The sequence below is a fragment of the Doryrhamphus excisus genome, linkage group LG2 (genome assembly GCF_037039965.1).
Source record: "Doryrhamphus excisus strain RoL-2023G ecotype Guam linkage group LG2, RoL_Dexc_Guam_v1.1, whole genome shotgun sequence".
In the NCBI taxonomy this organism is placed as follows: domain Eukaryota; kingdom Metazoa; phylum Chordata; class Actinopteri; order Syngnathiformes; family Syngnathidae; genus Doryrhamphus; species Doryrhamphus excisus.
The window spans coordinates 22,109,577-22,125,500 of record NC_136358.1 but is presented as its reverse complement, the minus strand read 5'-3'; the positions used below and the strand labels follow the sequence as shown (position 1 = coordinate 22,125,500).

At 43.4% G+C, this 15,924-nt stretch overlaps 2 protein-coding genes across 2 annotated transcripts; one reads left to right on the top strand and one right to left on the bottom strand.

Annotated features, from left to right (window-relative positions):
• The first annotated feature begins 650 nt into the window (after positions 1-650).
• Positions 651-15,772, top strand: gipc2 (GIPC PDZ domain containing family, member 2). The gene is made up of 8 exons (XM_058061417.2): positions 651-1,222; positions 6,917-7,102; positions 9,042-9,222; positions 9,289-9,404; positions 10,019-10,100; positions 11,120-13,923; positions 14,398-14,545; positions 14,956-15,772. The coding sequence occupies exons 1-6, from the start codon at positions 944-946 to the stop codon at positions 11,269-11,271; spliced, it is 996 nt and encodes a 331-aa protein (XP_057917400.2). The 5' UTR covers positions 651-943; the 3' UTR covers positions 11,272-13,923; positions 14,398-14,545; positions 14,956-15,772.
• txndc12 (thioredoxin domain containing 12 (endoplasmic reticulum)) lies at positions 12,529-15,798 on the bottom strand. The gene is made up of 7 exons (XM_058061418.2): positions 15,565-15,798; positions 14,775-14,835; positions 14,641-14,693; positions 14,392-14,465; positions 13,780-13,849; positions 13,535-13,618; positions 12,529-13,259 (listed from the first exon to the last, which is right to left on the bottom strand). The coding sequence occupies exons 1-7, from the start codon at positions 15,662-15,664 to the stop codon at positions 13,180-13,182; spliced, it is 522 nt and encodes a 173-aa protein (XP_057917401.2). The 5' UTR covers positions 15,665-15,798; the 3' UTR covers positions 12,529-13,179.
• Positions 15,799-15,924: the final 126 nt, after the last annotated feature.

The following is a 15,924-nucleotide window of genomic DNA, read 5'->3' as shown; positions in this document are numbered from 1 at the left end:
AAGAGAGCTAACATTAAGCATCAACACAAACTCTGAGCTTCCAACGTGTGACCGCTGGACATAACACTTTCAGTCATGGTGTGACAACAAGAAACCCTAAAAACAACACACAGTAATCCAACAGCTAAATAAAAACAGATGAGACACTCTCATCGATTGAGTAGAACAATAACAAACAACTATGTGACTTTAAACTACAAACTGAAGAGCTATTTACATGGACGGTTCCGCAAAGCACGATGGGAACAAGGAAGTATTCCCAGCAACGCTACAATATAGAGACCAAAGTTCATACCAATAACCCGCTTTTTCACCTTTATCACAAAGATGCCGAGATGTTGTTTTTTGTTCAAATATATATAACTTTTCAGCATGTCTACATGAGTTGCTGTGAAAAATGTAAGATATCGAAATCCTTTCATTTTTTTACTATGCTGCACCAAGCGGAAAAACTTTGGAGACCCCTTCTAGCCAAAACGCCATGATGTCAAGAGATGTCAAGATTAAATGTTGAAAACTACTGTTAAAAAATAAAACAACGTTGTACAAATATCAATATGGGCCCAGCATTTTTCGGACATTCCTGGTGTACCTAATGAAGTGACCGCTGGGGTGCACAGGTGTACCGGTGCTGCTGATGCTCAGTGCGCCTGCGTCCTGCTGAGGCGGGCACAGAGCAGCTATTGTTAGCCCACAGGTTGCCTCACACTTGATCCGCGTCTACCTGTTGTCTCTTTATCGCTGTTGTTTGCTTCAAAAGTCGAGGAGCCAGCCGCGGCTTGGTGAGAGAAGGGAAAGGTGTCCTCGGTGGGAATTAAGGAAGGAAGTAAGGAAGAAAAAAGAGCTCGACGCGGAAACAAGGAAGTAAATAAGAGCGAGGAAGATTGTTGGTCTTCAACAGGTTCAAATGTTTTAGCGGTACCGACCAGCAAACGACAAAAAAATGCCGCTGGGGCCGTGGAGGAAGAAAAACAAGTCGCCCAAGGAGCACCTGGTGGACAACGAGGAGGTCGTTGGCGGTCAAGCAGGTGCCGGGGGCTCGCTCACTAAATCCGCCGTCAATGGCGCCGGGCTGCCGCCTCCGCCCGCCAACCTGCGGCCCAAACTGGTCTTCCACACGCAGCTGGCCCACGGAAGTCCCACCGGCAGGATCGAGGGCTTCACCAACGTCAAAGAGCTGTACGCCAAGATAGCAGATGCCTTCAATATCAGCCCACCAGAGGTAAAAAACGCACCCCCACCCACAACGTACGCTCCCAATTGGCTTTACCTGTGTGAACAAAAGTGGTCCACTTTGCCCTTCTTCTGACTGCAGAAACATAAATGATGTCATTTTAACACAAATGATTTTTTGCTCCATGCTAAAGTTTGCTTTGTTTACAACAGTGGTGGGCAACATGCGGGTCATGGGCCATGACATGCTGTCAACAAGTATGTCCACAAGTCAATGTCGACATACAGTACATGGTTGAAGTACATGGTTGATAGCTTGTGTTGACTGTTTGATAACTTATTATCAATAAGTGTGTGCATGTATGAAAACTTTATTGTCAGTGTAGTCAAGACATACTTGTACATTGAAGTGAGCGCAGCAGCTCTGTAAGATAAGAGTATTGAATATTGTAAAGTTGGTGGAATGACCGTGAGGCTGGAAAAAAAAGTGCACTTTTATTGGTGTCACAAAAAAGCACTATGTACCTTAAGACTCACACAGTTCTGCAACTCCTTGTAGCTGGTTGCTTAGCGCCACTCAATGTAACTCTCATCTAGTAGGAATCTGTAGATATGGGTTCCAGCTCCGGACAGTGTGCAGGGCTTAACTGCATTACACTAACTTCCTGCTTAGCATATGGATTATGAAATTTGTATTATTGTAACACTCAGCCAAACACCAGACCAGATAGGTGGAACAACAGCTGTTTTTTTTTAATTAAGAGGCAACAATTCCTACAAGCGCTACTGTCGCGGCCATAACCCACGCCACAACTCACTCCAACATCTGTCTGTCACACCTTTTCCTTCCCAACCCCAGAACATATCTCTCCATGGCAACACATAACACCCCTAAGGGTCATTACAATATGTCTGAAGAGCAAAATTTGAGGATGTAGGGAAATTTGATGTTCATGTTCAGAGGTGCTAGGTTTATACCGGTATCGAGTCAAAAACAAGTGTAACCGTCAATGGCAAATCCAGTTCACCTGTGGTGCCAAACAGCGTTATTAAAGGGTTGGCTTGTAAATTTATCATGACAATTACAGACAGATTTTGGAAGACTTCCCTCCAATACTTCTCCGATTGAGGACATGACCAAAACAAGTGAATAAGTGTAGCATCCTATCACAGTGGGGGATCCATCTCTGGGTATATGTGTGCTAGTTTGGTTTTAAACATGTGAGTCCTGTGTATGTCTAAGAGGTCTGTCTGATGCCCAGCAGTTTATCATGAATCATGAATCGTCAAGATGATGGTTGCAAGTCAGGAAGTGCACCAACAATGTTCACACCAGGAGCCTCAGGGATGTTTGGTAGCCGACTATCAAAGAAATATCTGACCTGGAAGTACCTAAAAACATAGGAATTTGAAAGATGGTATTTTTCCGTTGATGAAATGAACATATTATCAACGAAAAGGTCTGGAAAACATGCTATTACTAGTCTTCGCCACTCCCAGAACCCCGGATCCAGCAGGGAGGGTTGCAAGAGATAGTTGTCTGAGATGGGGCAAGAAATGCAGAAACCATCTGGGCTCACACCTTCAACGAATGCCAGACCACTGGATTAACAACGTGCTTGTTTGGCGAAAAAGGAAGTGGAGATCCAAGGCAGGTTTGGTCTCATTTGGAGTGCTATTTATGTCTTCATGTCTGTAAGACTAGATGAGGACTGGTCATGGTCCCCACTTGCCTTTGGAGAGAGATGCTGTGGTGTCCTTGTACAATGCCTCCCCATTTGGCAAAAGCACAAACACCCAAAGGTCCTGTATGTCCTCGTGTGTTGATGTTCACCATGTAGCGCTGCAGGAAGTCCCTCACGTCCCGTTGTGTGGACACACCTTAAATGAGAGCAGATAACCTGCCAGGGGTGTCCTGAGGGAGCAGCTGCGCTTCAGCCCTCCTCCTTCCATAAACATGTTCAGACTTCACTCTTTACTCAGGCTTGTAAAGACTTATATAAAGCTGCTATTTATAAGTATTATTTTTTTTGGGGGGGGGGTAATCATTTTTAAAAGACAATAGCATGTTCTTGTTTCTAGAAATATTTAGTAGTGAAAGTGGGTGTGCTTGCTGTCATATTCTAGCTGTGTACTATGTCCTGTGTACTAGCTTTGCCTGTAATTTGAATGTGGCTGCCACACCAGTGTTTACCTTCTGGTCTGCTGCCAGGCCTGCCTAATTCAGCAGATTAGGTGTTGCTATCTCATTTGGTGGAGGACCTTATCAGCTTGTTTGTTTGATTTACCTTGGATGCAACACACAGTCTTAATTGGTGGATATGATGATTCAAATGCTGCTCCTCTTACAGAGCGTGAATGGAAGCTCGCAGGGGGTTAGCTTCGTTTAGCATGCCAAGTAGTCGACTCGGGCTTGATGAGTATTTGATGAGTTTTACCATGTTGTGTTTTAAGGCTTTAATGTAAGGAATGTTCCAATGAAAAGATGTGCGGATTCTGAGTGGGAAAAAAACACGTTTATTTTGAACGTGAGTTCTGTGTTAATCACAAAATTGGCCAATAAAAACAGAATTTGTCATATCAATGAAATCATCATCAGTCGTCGTGAGAACTGCTCAATGGTGGCGGAATCTCATCACAATCACTAACCTGCCCTCCTCCCGAACATGTAGAAATGGCGACCTGAAACACTGACCGCGCCTGGCTCGATGCGTGTGTTTTGTTTTACCACTTTAAGCCCGCCCCCAACCAGGCACTTTCTGAGTGAAAAAAAGCAAGTTTATTCCTGCTCCCAGCTCGCCTTAACCATCAACATCCATTCTCAACACATGGCGCACTTCCAGCCTTCAAAATAAGAGTGCCGTTTGCCACATCTCGTCTAATTGTGTAAACAAAAATAATCACACATTCCTCTTATTGAACTCTGTATAGAGTTGTGGACTCCTGTAGAGCAACTACACACGATAACCCGCACAGAAAGCGTTCTAGATCTTCCAGAATCTGCACCTATTCTGCTGTCTTTCGTGCTTCCTTCGCAAAACGGTCTGTTTTAATGTATTCCACCCGCAACCCACCTTCAGGCACGCTCACTGTGTTGTGGTTGGTCACACTCCCGAGTGCCTAGAAGGACTTGTTGTGCCGCTAGCGGTGAACCTAAATTTATAGGCGTTGATAATAAACAATGATGTATCTTTTCAAAATGTTGACTTTTAACATATCTGATCCAGAAGTAGAGACCGGACAGTCCAAAGTTTCTCAAGAAAAGAGGTTACTTCAAGACGTGGCCCTCACTAGAAAAGCATTTAATGGAAACAACAAGCTTCAGATGAATGGACTAATAAAATAATGTTTAGAGTGTTGGCTGTTTGAAGCGTTAGGTCTATTGGGATGTGGACCGGGCCCTTGCTCAACCCTGATGTGACGCAATGCGATGCCAACATGTTATGGCCCTATATCCACACTCGGGTTAATCATTGCACCAGCTTGATGCTGATGATGTGACATCTACACAGCTCACCTCAGCACTCTTGCTCACACAGGAACTGCAAGTGAAAATGAACACTGACCTTTCTTCGCGCTCTCTCTCTCTCTCTCTCTCTCCCTCTCTCACTCTCACTCTCACGGACGAGTCTTGTCCCTTTCTTTCTTTTATTCAGCCACTAAAAAGCTGTTGAGGCTGTAAAAGGCTGTGATCATGTTTCACGTGTGTTCATCGTGTAGCAACACGTGTAGGTGTAGATGCTGTTTGTGTTCCTGTTGAATCACATGCTATTCTTGGGAACAGCACAATGTGTCATATGTGTGCATATATGAAAATACATGCACATTCTCTGCCTTTATTGTATGTTTCACCTTAAATATGGAATTTTCGCCAATGACGTGAAGCAAATATTCACGGAACTGCTGGTGAGACCTCTGTGATAGCGTCACTGTCTAAAGCCGGACACATAACCTGTTTCTGTTGCACAACGTTGACGCACAACTAGTGTTTTGATATCAAGCCGTAAGTATTATAATGATAACACGAGACACACTTTAAAAAAGTAAGTTGTGATGATGATTGTAGCTCACCCGTGAGACAAAAACAAGCTAGTTGGATGCCGCCAGCCAGCATGGAAACAAAAATGCCAGAAAGTGGAATGAGATTGAAACATGATAGAAACACACACTCTGGCATAGATAGGCTTGGTTAGTGACAAGTTGTTCTTAATTTACTACACATTTTACAAACGGTTCATTCAGATGATGCAACATGCACAGTCCGGTATGTACTGTGGTACGTACTGTAAGTACTGCGTTACAACAGATACACGTCACAATGTTCAACTTGCCGTTTAGCCACATTTTCTGTCTGTTGGAGTGGAGTGGAGTAATTCTCAATCATGCATTATTATGCCCCTCCCTCACTGACAGGACTGACTAAAATGCTTGTTCCTAATATACTGTCCAACAGTGCAAATGTAAGACTGTGTGTATGTGTGTGGAGATCAACCCTGCCAGTACACCGAGTCCCCGTGGAAGCGACCGCCAGCAGCGTGTAGGACACAGCAGGAGGGGAGGAGTGTTGAGAGCTGCCTGCAGCGCCGAGAAGCTGCTTAACGCCGCCGGCAGCCTTGGTAACGGGCCGTGGGCGTGTACTCATGTCCCTCATCGTGCAGAAAGTACAGAAGACCCATGCAATCAGCCCTCCCCTTCTTCTCCTCCTCTTCTGGGCTCCCCCAACCCCTCACCCCATTATCGACCCTTCTATTATGGTGTGGTTACCCATGACAACACATGTCCTTATGCGTGTGTGTCTGTGTGTGTGTTGGTACACAGCAAAAGGGCTAATTGGTAGCCCCTAGCATGAATATGCACCATGCGGTCCCTTTCCATACAATACAATGACATGTATTACAAACTAAAACTCACTAGCATGAATTACACCATTGTAAACTCAAAATAATCACATTTGTATATGAATGTGATTAAAAAGTAATGGTAATGGTTTTATTTCATTTGAACATGCATCAGATTACAATTGAGTGCATCACATAATCAGTTCACAGTTCCACATGTCCAAAAGGAGTAGGAAGAAGCAAAGCTTATTAAATCCTACCCATCCATCTGGTACTTTTAAAATCAGTAACTGTTACATTTGTTCACTTCCTGCTTTCCATAATACAGTTTAAGGTTTTGTTTTTTTGTTTTTTTTTTTATTTTGAATTTTTGTATTTTTTGTCCCGTACCGAAGTACGAGGTGATATGACCATACAATGACATTATGTGTACCATAGTAACTGTCCATATAGTGTTATATATAGCACATCATGACTGGTTCAAGACTCTATTTAGCAAACATTAACTGCTTGTATTGTAAAAGTCGGCATGAAGTTGCATGTTTGCTCTCGTCTTGGATTAGTAATCAGTCAGGTTGTGCAAGAGTACCTAATGGTGTGACTTGTCAGAACGCATGGAAGTGAGATCAGTGGCTTGCAGCATTTCAGTCAGGCCCCTGCTGTCGCTGTGCAATCTGCTTCAAGTGCTGGGAAATCAGCTTAGTGCTTCTCTGATCAAACTCCCTCCACAAAGTGTCAAGCCACAAGGTCACTGTCATTTTCTTTGTCAGTGACCCCACACACACACACTGATGCCACTCAGGACCATCCATGACTAACAGGCTTGATGGATGTTCACACTTCCGTGTCAAACAAGTTCAGCTTGTGATATCCATGTTGTCTTGTGTGTGTGTGTGATGTACCAGATCCTCTTCTGCACCCTCAACACCCATAAGATTGACATGGACAAGCTGCTGGGGGGCCAGATCGGCCTGGAGGACTTTATCTTTGCCCACGTCAAAGGGATCAAGAAGGAGGTGGAAGTGTTTAAGTCTGAGGACGCCCTCGGCCTCACCATCACTGACAACGGAGCAGGATATGCCTTCATCAAGGTGAGCTTCATTGCACCTCCGTAGATAGGAGGATGGTGATGGGCTATAATAATCAACAGTGAACATTATATTTTTATTATTAAATTAGTTTTATACATTCATTCATTTTCTACCGCTTATCCTCACGAAGGTAGCAGGGGTGCTGGAGCCTATCCCAGCTGTCTTCAGGCGAGAGGCGGGGTACACCCTGGACTGATGGCCAGCCAATCACAGGGCACATATAGACAAACAACCATTCACACTCACATTTATACCTATGGACAATTTGGAATCGCCAATTAACCTAGCATGTTTTTGGAATGTGGGAGGAAACCGGAGTACCCGGAGAAAACCCACACATGCACGGGGAGAACATGCAAACTCCACACAGAGAGCTGTGAGGTCTGCGCTCTAACCACTCGACCGCCATGCAGGTCGTCTAGAAACTGGAAGGTTGGCGGTTCGATCCTCGCTCTTTCCACCTAGTGGCTGTAGTGTCCCTGAGACAAGACAAGTACCATTGGACCAAGCTGGCAAAGAGAGCCATGAAAGGCCCGTATTTTCAAAGGGACCTATTATGCTAATTTTTCATCCCATTCTATTGAATGGTGGACTCCTATAGAGCAGCTACAATAAGCAATAAGAGGTGGACGATGATGCTATTGAAATGTTGGTGTCATCGAGGCGCTATGTTCCCAAAGTGCGTAGGCCAGTTGTCATGGGGGTATGTGAGTAAAAATGAGAAACGATTCGCGGCTAACACTCACAATTAGTGCGCCTGAATGCCTCATGGCACGAGGAGACCAGAGTAGGAAGGCGACAGCGTGAAGTCGTTTGTTGCTCTGTGTGCATCATATTGTACATTGATTCATCCTAATTAATCCCCACATGGCGCAGCGTTGAAAATCTGGCAAATGAGGCTTTACTGTTGATTGTACTTATTTTTGTATTTAGAATACTATTAAGGGGGTGGTCATTCTTTTACAGTTGGCACACCATGGAAAGATTCAGGTTAGATAATAATTTAATCATCTTTATTATGCAAGTGGATAGGTTATTTTAACAATACATGCAGTGTGTGTGTGTCCAAAGGGGTGTGGTCTTGTTTAGTCACACAACACACACACAAATGGACACTCGACAAGCAGGACCAAAACTGCTATCAGTGCTGAAGTAGCTTTCTTCGAAGCATGGTGCATTCATGTGCATCACGTAACTCCACAGGCACAAGTTGTTGCTGCTGCATACACATACACTTACTCACATACACTTGGAAAGCACACCCAAAATGCACATGCATCCCAAATCAGGTGATATTTACAAAACCAACCACTTGTTGTTCATAATAGTAGAACAATGCTCCAGAATATTCTACTTATAACAGACATCAATGTTAAACATATAGACAAATGCGGCTTTAGCATAATTTAGCATAATTTAAACTATGCCTTTCAATTTGATATGAAATTAATATGCAGAATTAAACCGTAGCCATCATGAGTGGACAAATTCGATCCATTCCAACAGAAGGACGGCAACATCAGAGTGGAATAAAAAATATTCAGGATGATTATTTATCAGTTCTCATATCAAACTTTATCCTAATGTCACCATGCAAAACACACCCGCTCTAAAATGTGTATGCCTATGAAGGGGTGCACTTTGGTGCTGATTCTAATGAGGATTATTGGGTCTGCAGTGCTGTTGTGGTGGCGTTTATGTTAGGGTGCGTAATGAGCTTATGTGCTCTCAGTGTTACACAGATTGTTCACGTGTGCCATCATGGGATGCAGAGGCAGCACTGCAAGCATAGAAAGTAGTCCAGTAGGACTGTGTTGCACGTGAGGAAGTTTGTGTATGTAAAGTGTGTGAGTGACAGCAAGTGGTCAGGCTGCCTTCTGAGTCCTGACCTACTAGTACGCCAAGAAGACGTGATGGTGTACTGTATCCCCTCTGGCAGCGCATCAAGGAGGGCAGCGTGGTGGACAAGGTGAAGGTGATCTGCGTGGGCGATCACATCCAGTGCATCAACAGTCGCAACATCATCGGCACGCGGCACTATGAGGTGGCCCGCATGCTCAAAGAGTTACCTCGAGATGAGACCTTCACCCTCAAGCTGGTGGAGCCCATGAAGGCCTTTGGTGAGCGGGACTTTCACTGTCGTCTCGTGCATTGACAGCTATTCACTCTCATTTGTTGCCTGACAGAAATGCTGGAGCCCAGGTCCAAGACAGGTAGCAAGCCCAGCAGTGACAGCAAGGTCGCAAACGGCAAGGGAACGCTAAGACTTCGCTCCAAGGGACCAGCGACGGTAGAAGATGAGGTGAGTTTATCTCATGTCTTCACATTGATGTTCCAGCAGGTGTGTCAGGTCTGTCCAGATGAGTGGTGCTCTCTCAAAGTTCTCAACTCCTCTTTCCATGCCAGTGTAATGTGGACCAGAACAGTCTGCAGGTTTGAGCAGGGACTCAACAGCACCTCTGCTGGTTTCCGCCAAGTAGTGCGCTCCATTTTACCTGAAGATGTACAATAAATAGATCGATTTCCAACACTAGGCTGCACGGTGGGCGAGTGGGTAGCATGCAGACCTCATAGCTAGGAGACCAGGGTTCAATTCCACCCTGGGCCATCTCTGTGTGGAGTTTGCATGTGCTCCCTGTACATGCGTGGGTTTTCTCCGGGTACTCCGGTTTCCTCCCACATTCCAAAAACATGCTAGGTTAATTGGCCACTCCAAATTGTCCATAGGTATGAATGTGAGTGTGAATGGTTGTTTGTCTATATGTGCCCTGTGATTGGCTGGCCACCAGTCCAGGGTGTACCCTGTCTCTCGCCCAAAGACAGCTGGGATAGGCTCCAGCACCCCAGCGACCCTTGTGAGGAAAAGCGGCAGAAAATGAATGAATGAATGATTTCAAGTGATTCTCTTTCCTTTAGCCAACAGAGTTTGAGGAGAAAGCAGTAAAGAAGGTGGATGATCTACTGGAGAGCTACATGGGCATCAGAGACACTGAACTTGGTGAGTCCATGATTCTCTACACCAGCACGTACCCCTATGGACCTGAAGCCTTGCACCCCCTACTCCTGAACACTTAACCATGATCACGTTTATCTTAATTCACTTGAAATATTGAACATAAGTATTTGGTTCATTCATTTTATCGGAATTCAGGATCAAAAATGTGTATATTGGATGGTGACATTTTGATATTCACACAAGTGCTGATGAATAAGTAATTATCCTTTTATTTTTTTTTTATTACAGTTTGATGTGGGCATCTTTCCGTTTTAATGAATTGAAATTCAAATTTTTTGTCCACTTACTATGGCTTTGGTTTATGTCTGCGTATTAATTTGATGCCAAATTAAAGGGGCCAGTTTAAATGATAAAGCAGTATCCAAAGTACAAAAATACATACAGTAAAGTCTCGTTATATCGATATTGTCGGGAGTCTGAAAAAATATCGATATAACCGGACTGTCGATATAGCCGATCCTGCGACGAACTGCATTAAAAGTGGGCAATAATGCACTCGACATTGTTCTATAGTATAGAACAATGTCGAGCAGCTTAAATCAATCTTGGCTTAAGGATTTGAATACCAAAAAAAGAACACGGCGAACGGCTGCTTCCAGTCAACTTTATTTTTCAGACTTCCACCACCAGAGCACAGCACACACACCGATTCCCGCACTTCCTGGTTCACAGGTCATGCTCAACCCGCCCCACATAGCTGGCCAAACACATGCCTGCAACAGAAGAACCAACTGCGTTCGTGGTTTCTCTCGTGTGTATAGATTCTATACGCCAGAGATGAAAAGGGCATCGTAGTAACCGGATTATCATAATAACCGGGTATCGTACTAACGGAACTAATTATATCATAAAAGACTAGAAATTTGCCGGGAAATGAAAATAGTATCGTAATAAGCAGTACTTCGAAATATCTGGTGCAAGATCCTCTACATGACAGGAGTGTTGTGCTGTTTGTCAGTAGCTGATCAAACATCCGGTATGTTGGCTTTTTTTTTCTTCAGCTGCCACCATGGTGGAGGTGGGCCGGGACAAGAAGAACCCGGACGAGTTTGCCATGGCATTGGACGAGACGCTCGGCGACTTTGCTTTCCCAGACGAGTTTGTCTTTGATGTTTGGGGTGCCATTGGAGATGCCAAGCACGGGAGGTTCTAGCCCCCGCCCCCCCCCAACACACTCCTCTTTTTATCCTATTACACCTTTTTTAATCCCAGAGGAAGCTCAAGTGGTGATAGTGAGGACTGGTAAAGGTCTGTGAAACGTGCACTTACCCCCTTTCTCCTGCACGGTACCTAATCTTTAAATGCGTTTTTAACTCTTGCTAGCTGTGTCATTTGGAATGCCAAGATCACGCAGCTTTTTAGCATTTTTCATAAGAGTTGTGGGAGTTGTTTGGCGCAATGGTTGAAGTCCACGGTGCCATGTCTTTCCTGGTATGGAGCCTTGCAGCACACAAATAGTGGAAAAAAAAATCATTGATTCAAATGTCTTCACACTGCTGGACTTTGTAGTCCTTGGCTGGTTTTTGTCTTCACCTCACTTATTTAGGCATAAATAATCTGTTGTAATACACGGAAATGTCTGGAATGTGATAAGCTCCATCCAAAGTCTCACATGCATGGACACCAAACTTATTCATTTGCTGAACATATTTTCTTAAACTTAAATTGAGACAAGCAATCCTGTGTAGGTCAATCGTTACACTAAACGATCAACAAAATATCTACATCTTAGCTTAGCTACTTAGCTATCTTATCTACACACACAATTGGATTGTTCATTCCTTTCCTGTTCTAATATTACCATCACATTTTCCATCAGTGGTACCTTTGTGGTGGCATTCCAAAAGAACCCAAAGGAAAAGCAAAGTACACTTGATTATTAGTATTCAGCATGCGGTTCTGGGGCCATTTAAGGCCTGCAGCACATTATAAAAAAACATCTTAAAGAAGAAAACACTACCACTACTACTACTACTACTAATAATAATACGCTGTCACTTCCAACATGAAGCTGCAGGCTGTTTTTTTTCCTTGGAAATAAAGTCATCCCTCGTTTATATCAGTTGGTTCCCGACCCGACCGCGATATAAGATTACATTTTTTTTATTCATTATTCATTGTTTGCGCCACTCTTATGCTGCAGAGACTCCAGGCGACCGTGAGCTTGCTAACCCGTTAGCCTTGAATTTACGTACCACTTCCACATGGAATGGGAGAACTTTATGACATGACTGCCGCCAGGTGACCAGAATACTACATACACATCACTTGTATTTTGATATGTTTCGACAATAGACCTTAGCGGGAGCGATAATGATATTGCGAGGGATGACTGTATGTAACTCGCTGAGTTGAAGTCTGACACCTTATCAGAGCACTTTGAGACTATACATTTGGTTTTAACTAGGAACATCTTACAGAATCTTGAGGGCAACATTTCTCCTGGTTATGAATACTCATGATTTGGGGTGTGCCTGTCAACTATTTAGTGTGTTGGGACACAATAAGAGAAGAAGGGAAGCACCACTGTTGTTGGACAATAAAATGTGATCAACTCAACTCCACACTGCAGTGTAATAATTAGCCCAAACTTTACACCACAATTTATAAAATAATTTTTCACCCTGTGCAGAAGTAACAACAAAAAAGAAAATCTATAATTCAGAGTCCTCTTTGGAAGCATCAAAAGCTTTATTAGCTTGTAGAAGTCGTGGCTTTTGGCTCATGACAATAAGAGCTTGTATTTTGTCGAATTGAGCACACAAGTCTCCAGTACTATGTGGAAGTGCTCTAATAAAAATAATCAAATGTCCATCAAAGAGGCCACGCATTTGGCACTGTAAAGTCTTCTGTGCTTTCGTTCCATCCATTATTTTACAGTTCTGCATATTACAAATATCCAAATTGTAAAAAAGAGCATCATCATCATCATGAGAATAGTTGTGTTGTAAAATTCTAACAGGAGAAACAGCGTTCATGGTTGGATAGTTGGATGAGTGACCTGGGTGTGTTTGGGTGATGGAGGAGGTGTAGCCCTTGCAGCTTGATGCTCGCCGCCTCCTCACAGCTCGTCTCCTGCGTGGGTGCGATCCAAGGTGTTGCTTATCAGCTTCTCCTGCGCCTCCTTCATCCCAGACACCACTGAAAGAAAAAAAAAAAAAGGTCGTGATCAACAAACGATGCTCAGGACAAGTAGGTACAGTATACAATACAGGCTTTGCTTTACCCTTTGGCGCCCCCTTCAGGTGTGAAGCGCAATTGCATCCAGCAAGACTTTTTTTTTTTATTAATTTCATTGAGGAATTTAATCATTATTAAACTATAGAGAATCCTGCAGATGTCTTTTGTAATACAAAATAGCTTTTTTTTTTACATGTTTTCATATGACAATAATAGTTCTATTATTGAACGCTTACCTTGCTCTGCGCTGCTGTAAAAATACTTGTAGTTGGGGTTTCCCATTTTGTTAGTGATTTCGGGGTGAACTTGGCCGCTGGAATCTGCAAACAAAGTGTGACCCATTTATTCGAATCAAACAGCCTGTCACGTGATGGGAAAATGTATATTTTCCAGGTACATAACACATGTGAATATTATGTGAATTACTGTTCTCCTTTTGGAGAGCTTCAATTCTTGTATCTGAGCTCAACTTTCAGCTTACCGAGGAAAAGAATACGAGGAATGTATCCACCGTCGGGACTGAAGGCCTCATCCTTTGGCTCCTCTTCGTCCTGTCCAAGCGAGATATGAAACCCAAGTGGACTGAATGACGCACAAGAAGCCTTCCATTTGGTATTCATTGCAGGTGTGCAGCCATCTTTTAAAGCTTATGTGGGCAAGTAGGCTTAAATTTGTGAGGGAGTGGATGAACTGCACTTTGAAAGATGAAATATAATGGAACATGGTCGCATGAGTCCACTTTTCATATTGTCCTCACACTACTCTAGTGTGACTGCAACCTCAGTCAGATAGCATTTATGCTAATTGTATTAGCTCAGCTAAGACTAGTTCACACTGCAGGGTTTGATGCACTTGTTTAAATGCTATTTTGAATGTTGTGTTGATGAATGTGACATGCTAATATGAACATAAAGTGGTGCGTATGCGCAAAAGCACAACATCGCTCACGGTAGTGATGTGCGATACCATTGAGTTCATTCCCGAGTAGATACTGGGTAAAAAGTATCAGCAAAGAAATGTGAATTGACCAGCAGTGTGAACATAGCCCAATACATCAATGGAGCTTTCCTTGATGCTAGACTCGTATCCTCACCTCCAGGTTGACCATCACAAAGTTGTGGGCAAGCTGCAAGATTTCCTTCGAGTCTGCGAATTTCGGTTTCAGTGCTGCAAAGAGAAAACGGACAAGGTTCTGTCACACACTGCTGCCCTCCCCACTGTGAAGTGCGTCATTCCCCAGTACATAGGTTGGTAATCGGGCTTGATCGCGTGGTTCGGACGATATCTTCTGATCAAGACTAAAACATACATATATATATATATTAGTATTAGTTAGTATTACCTTTGCATGCTCCACACCAGGTCTTGTGGATGATAACCATGATGGGCAGCCCACTGACAACACAAACAAAGCGACGTTAGAGGAAATTTGTTGTAAAAGTGGAGCTCCAACTCTCAACTGTGCCACGGACTCACCTGGCTTCCGCCTCATTTTTGCCATCTTCCAACGTCCTCCAGTTGATGTTATCCCCAAATCCTGCAATGTAAAGAATGCAAAGGATTGCATTATATGACAAAGGATGTGCAAGATTGATGATTTGGAAAAGATCATGTGCATGTAACATGTAATTGTGACTAGGCTCCACATTACACACAGGTTTGATGCCAGCTGAGAACAAGATGATGTAACAGGGGGCCAACTTCCTGAAATCAAAGTGTGACCATGAACGACATGGATACATGTACTCCAATGTCTGGCAGGACGCACAACACCAGTACTATTGCGTTGTAGCCCATTCCCATAATGTTTTTTAATGTCAGTGCTTTTTCTTTTGCACGTTTTCATTTGTGTTTTGTTGATGTTGTGTCGTTTGGTTATAAATACACTAGTTATAGATTTGCATGCAGAGATTTGACCTTGTCTATTGAGACAGGTGTTTTGGTATTGAGGATTTAAATGAATCGATTTAAATAGTGAACATTTGATATCATGTTTTTTTTACATTAGTAATTCATTTTGTAATACACATTATACATTAAGATAAAAAATGTTGGGAGGCGAAAGAGCCGGCTCTTTTTCGTTACAGGAGCCAAAAGAACAGGCTCTCTCCAAAGAGCCGGAATTGACATCATTACACCGAAATAAGGGACTCGTACTTCCATGTGGTGATGAGATATTCACTTCGTATTTGATCATATTGTAGTCGCAAAATGCAACGATATAGTCGCAGTCTAGGACCCTGAAATGGGGCAAAGTAGCACTCACCTCTCCCGCTAGCTGCATCGACGACATCTTGGAAAGCCCATAAAAACAGCAAAACGTGCAAAGATGAAAACAAAGCCACGTTTATCCAAGAAGTCTGCATTTTGTCCGGTTTAATGTTCACTAAATGCCTCGATGGTGACAACAAATCTACCGCATGAAGGAAGCGTCAGATGTAGCCTTGACCCGGATGTACAAAGCTTTTTTATTTCAAAATAAAATTATGTCCCGGATTTACTGTCTTTCGTTTTCGGTTTGCCTTTTATTTTTGTGGACATGCTCACGTGACCACACGACCGCGTGTTCCTCTATGTGTCTCAGCAGCGTCAAGCTATACAACAAAAGGACACTCCCTGGCCGGAA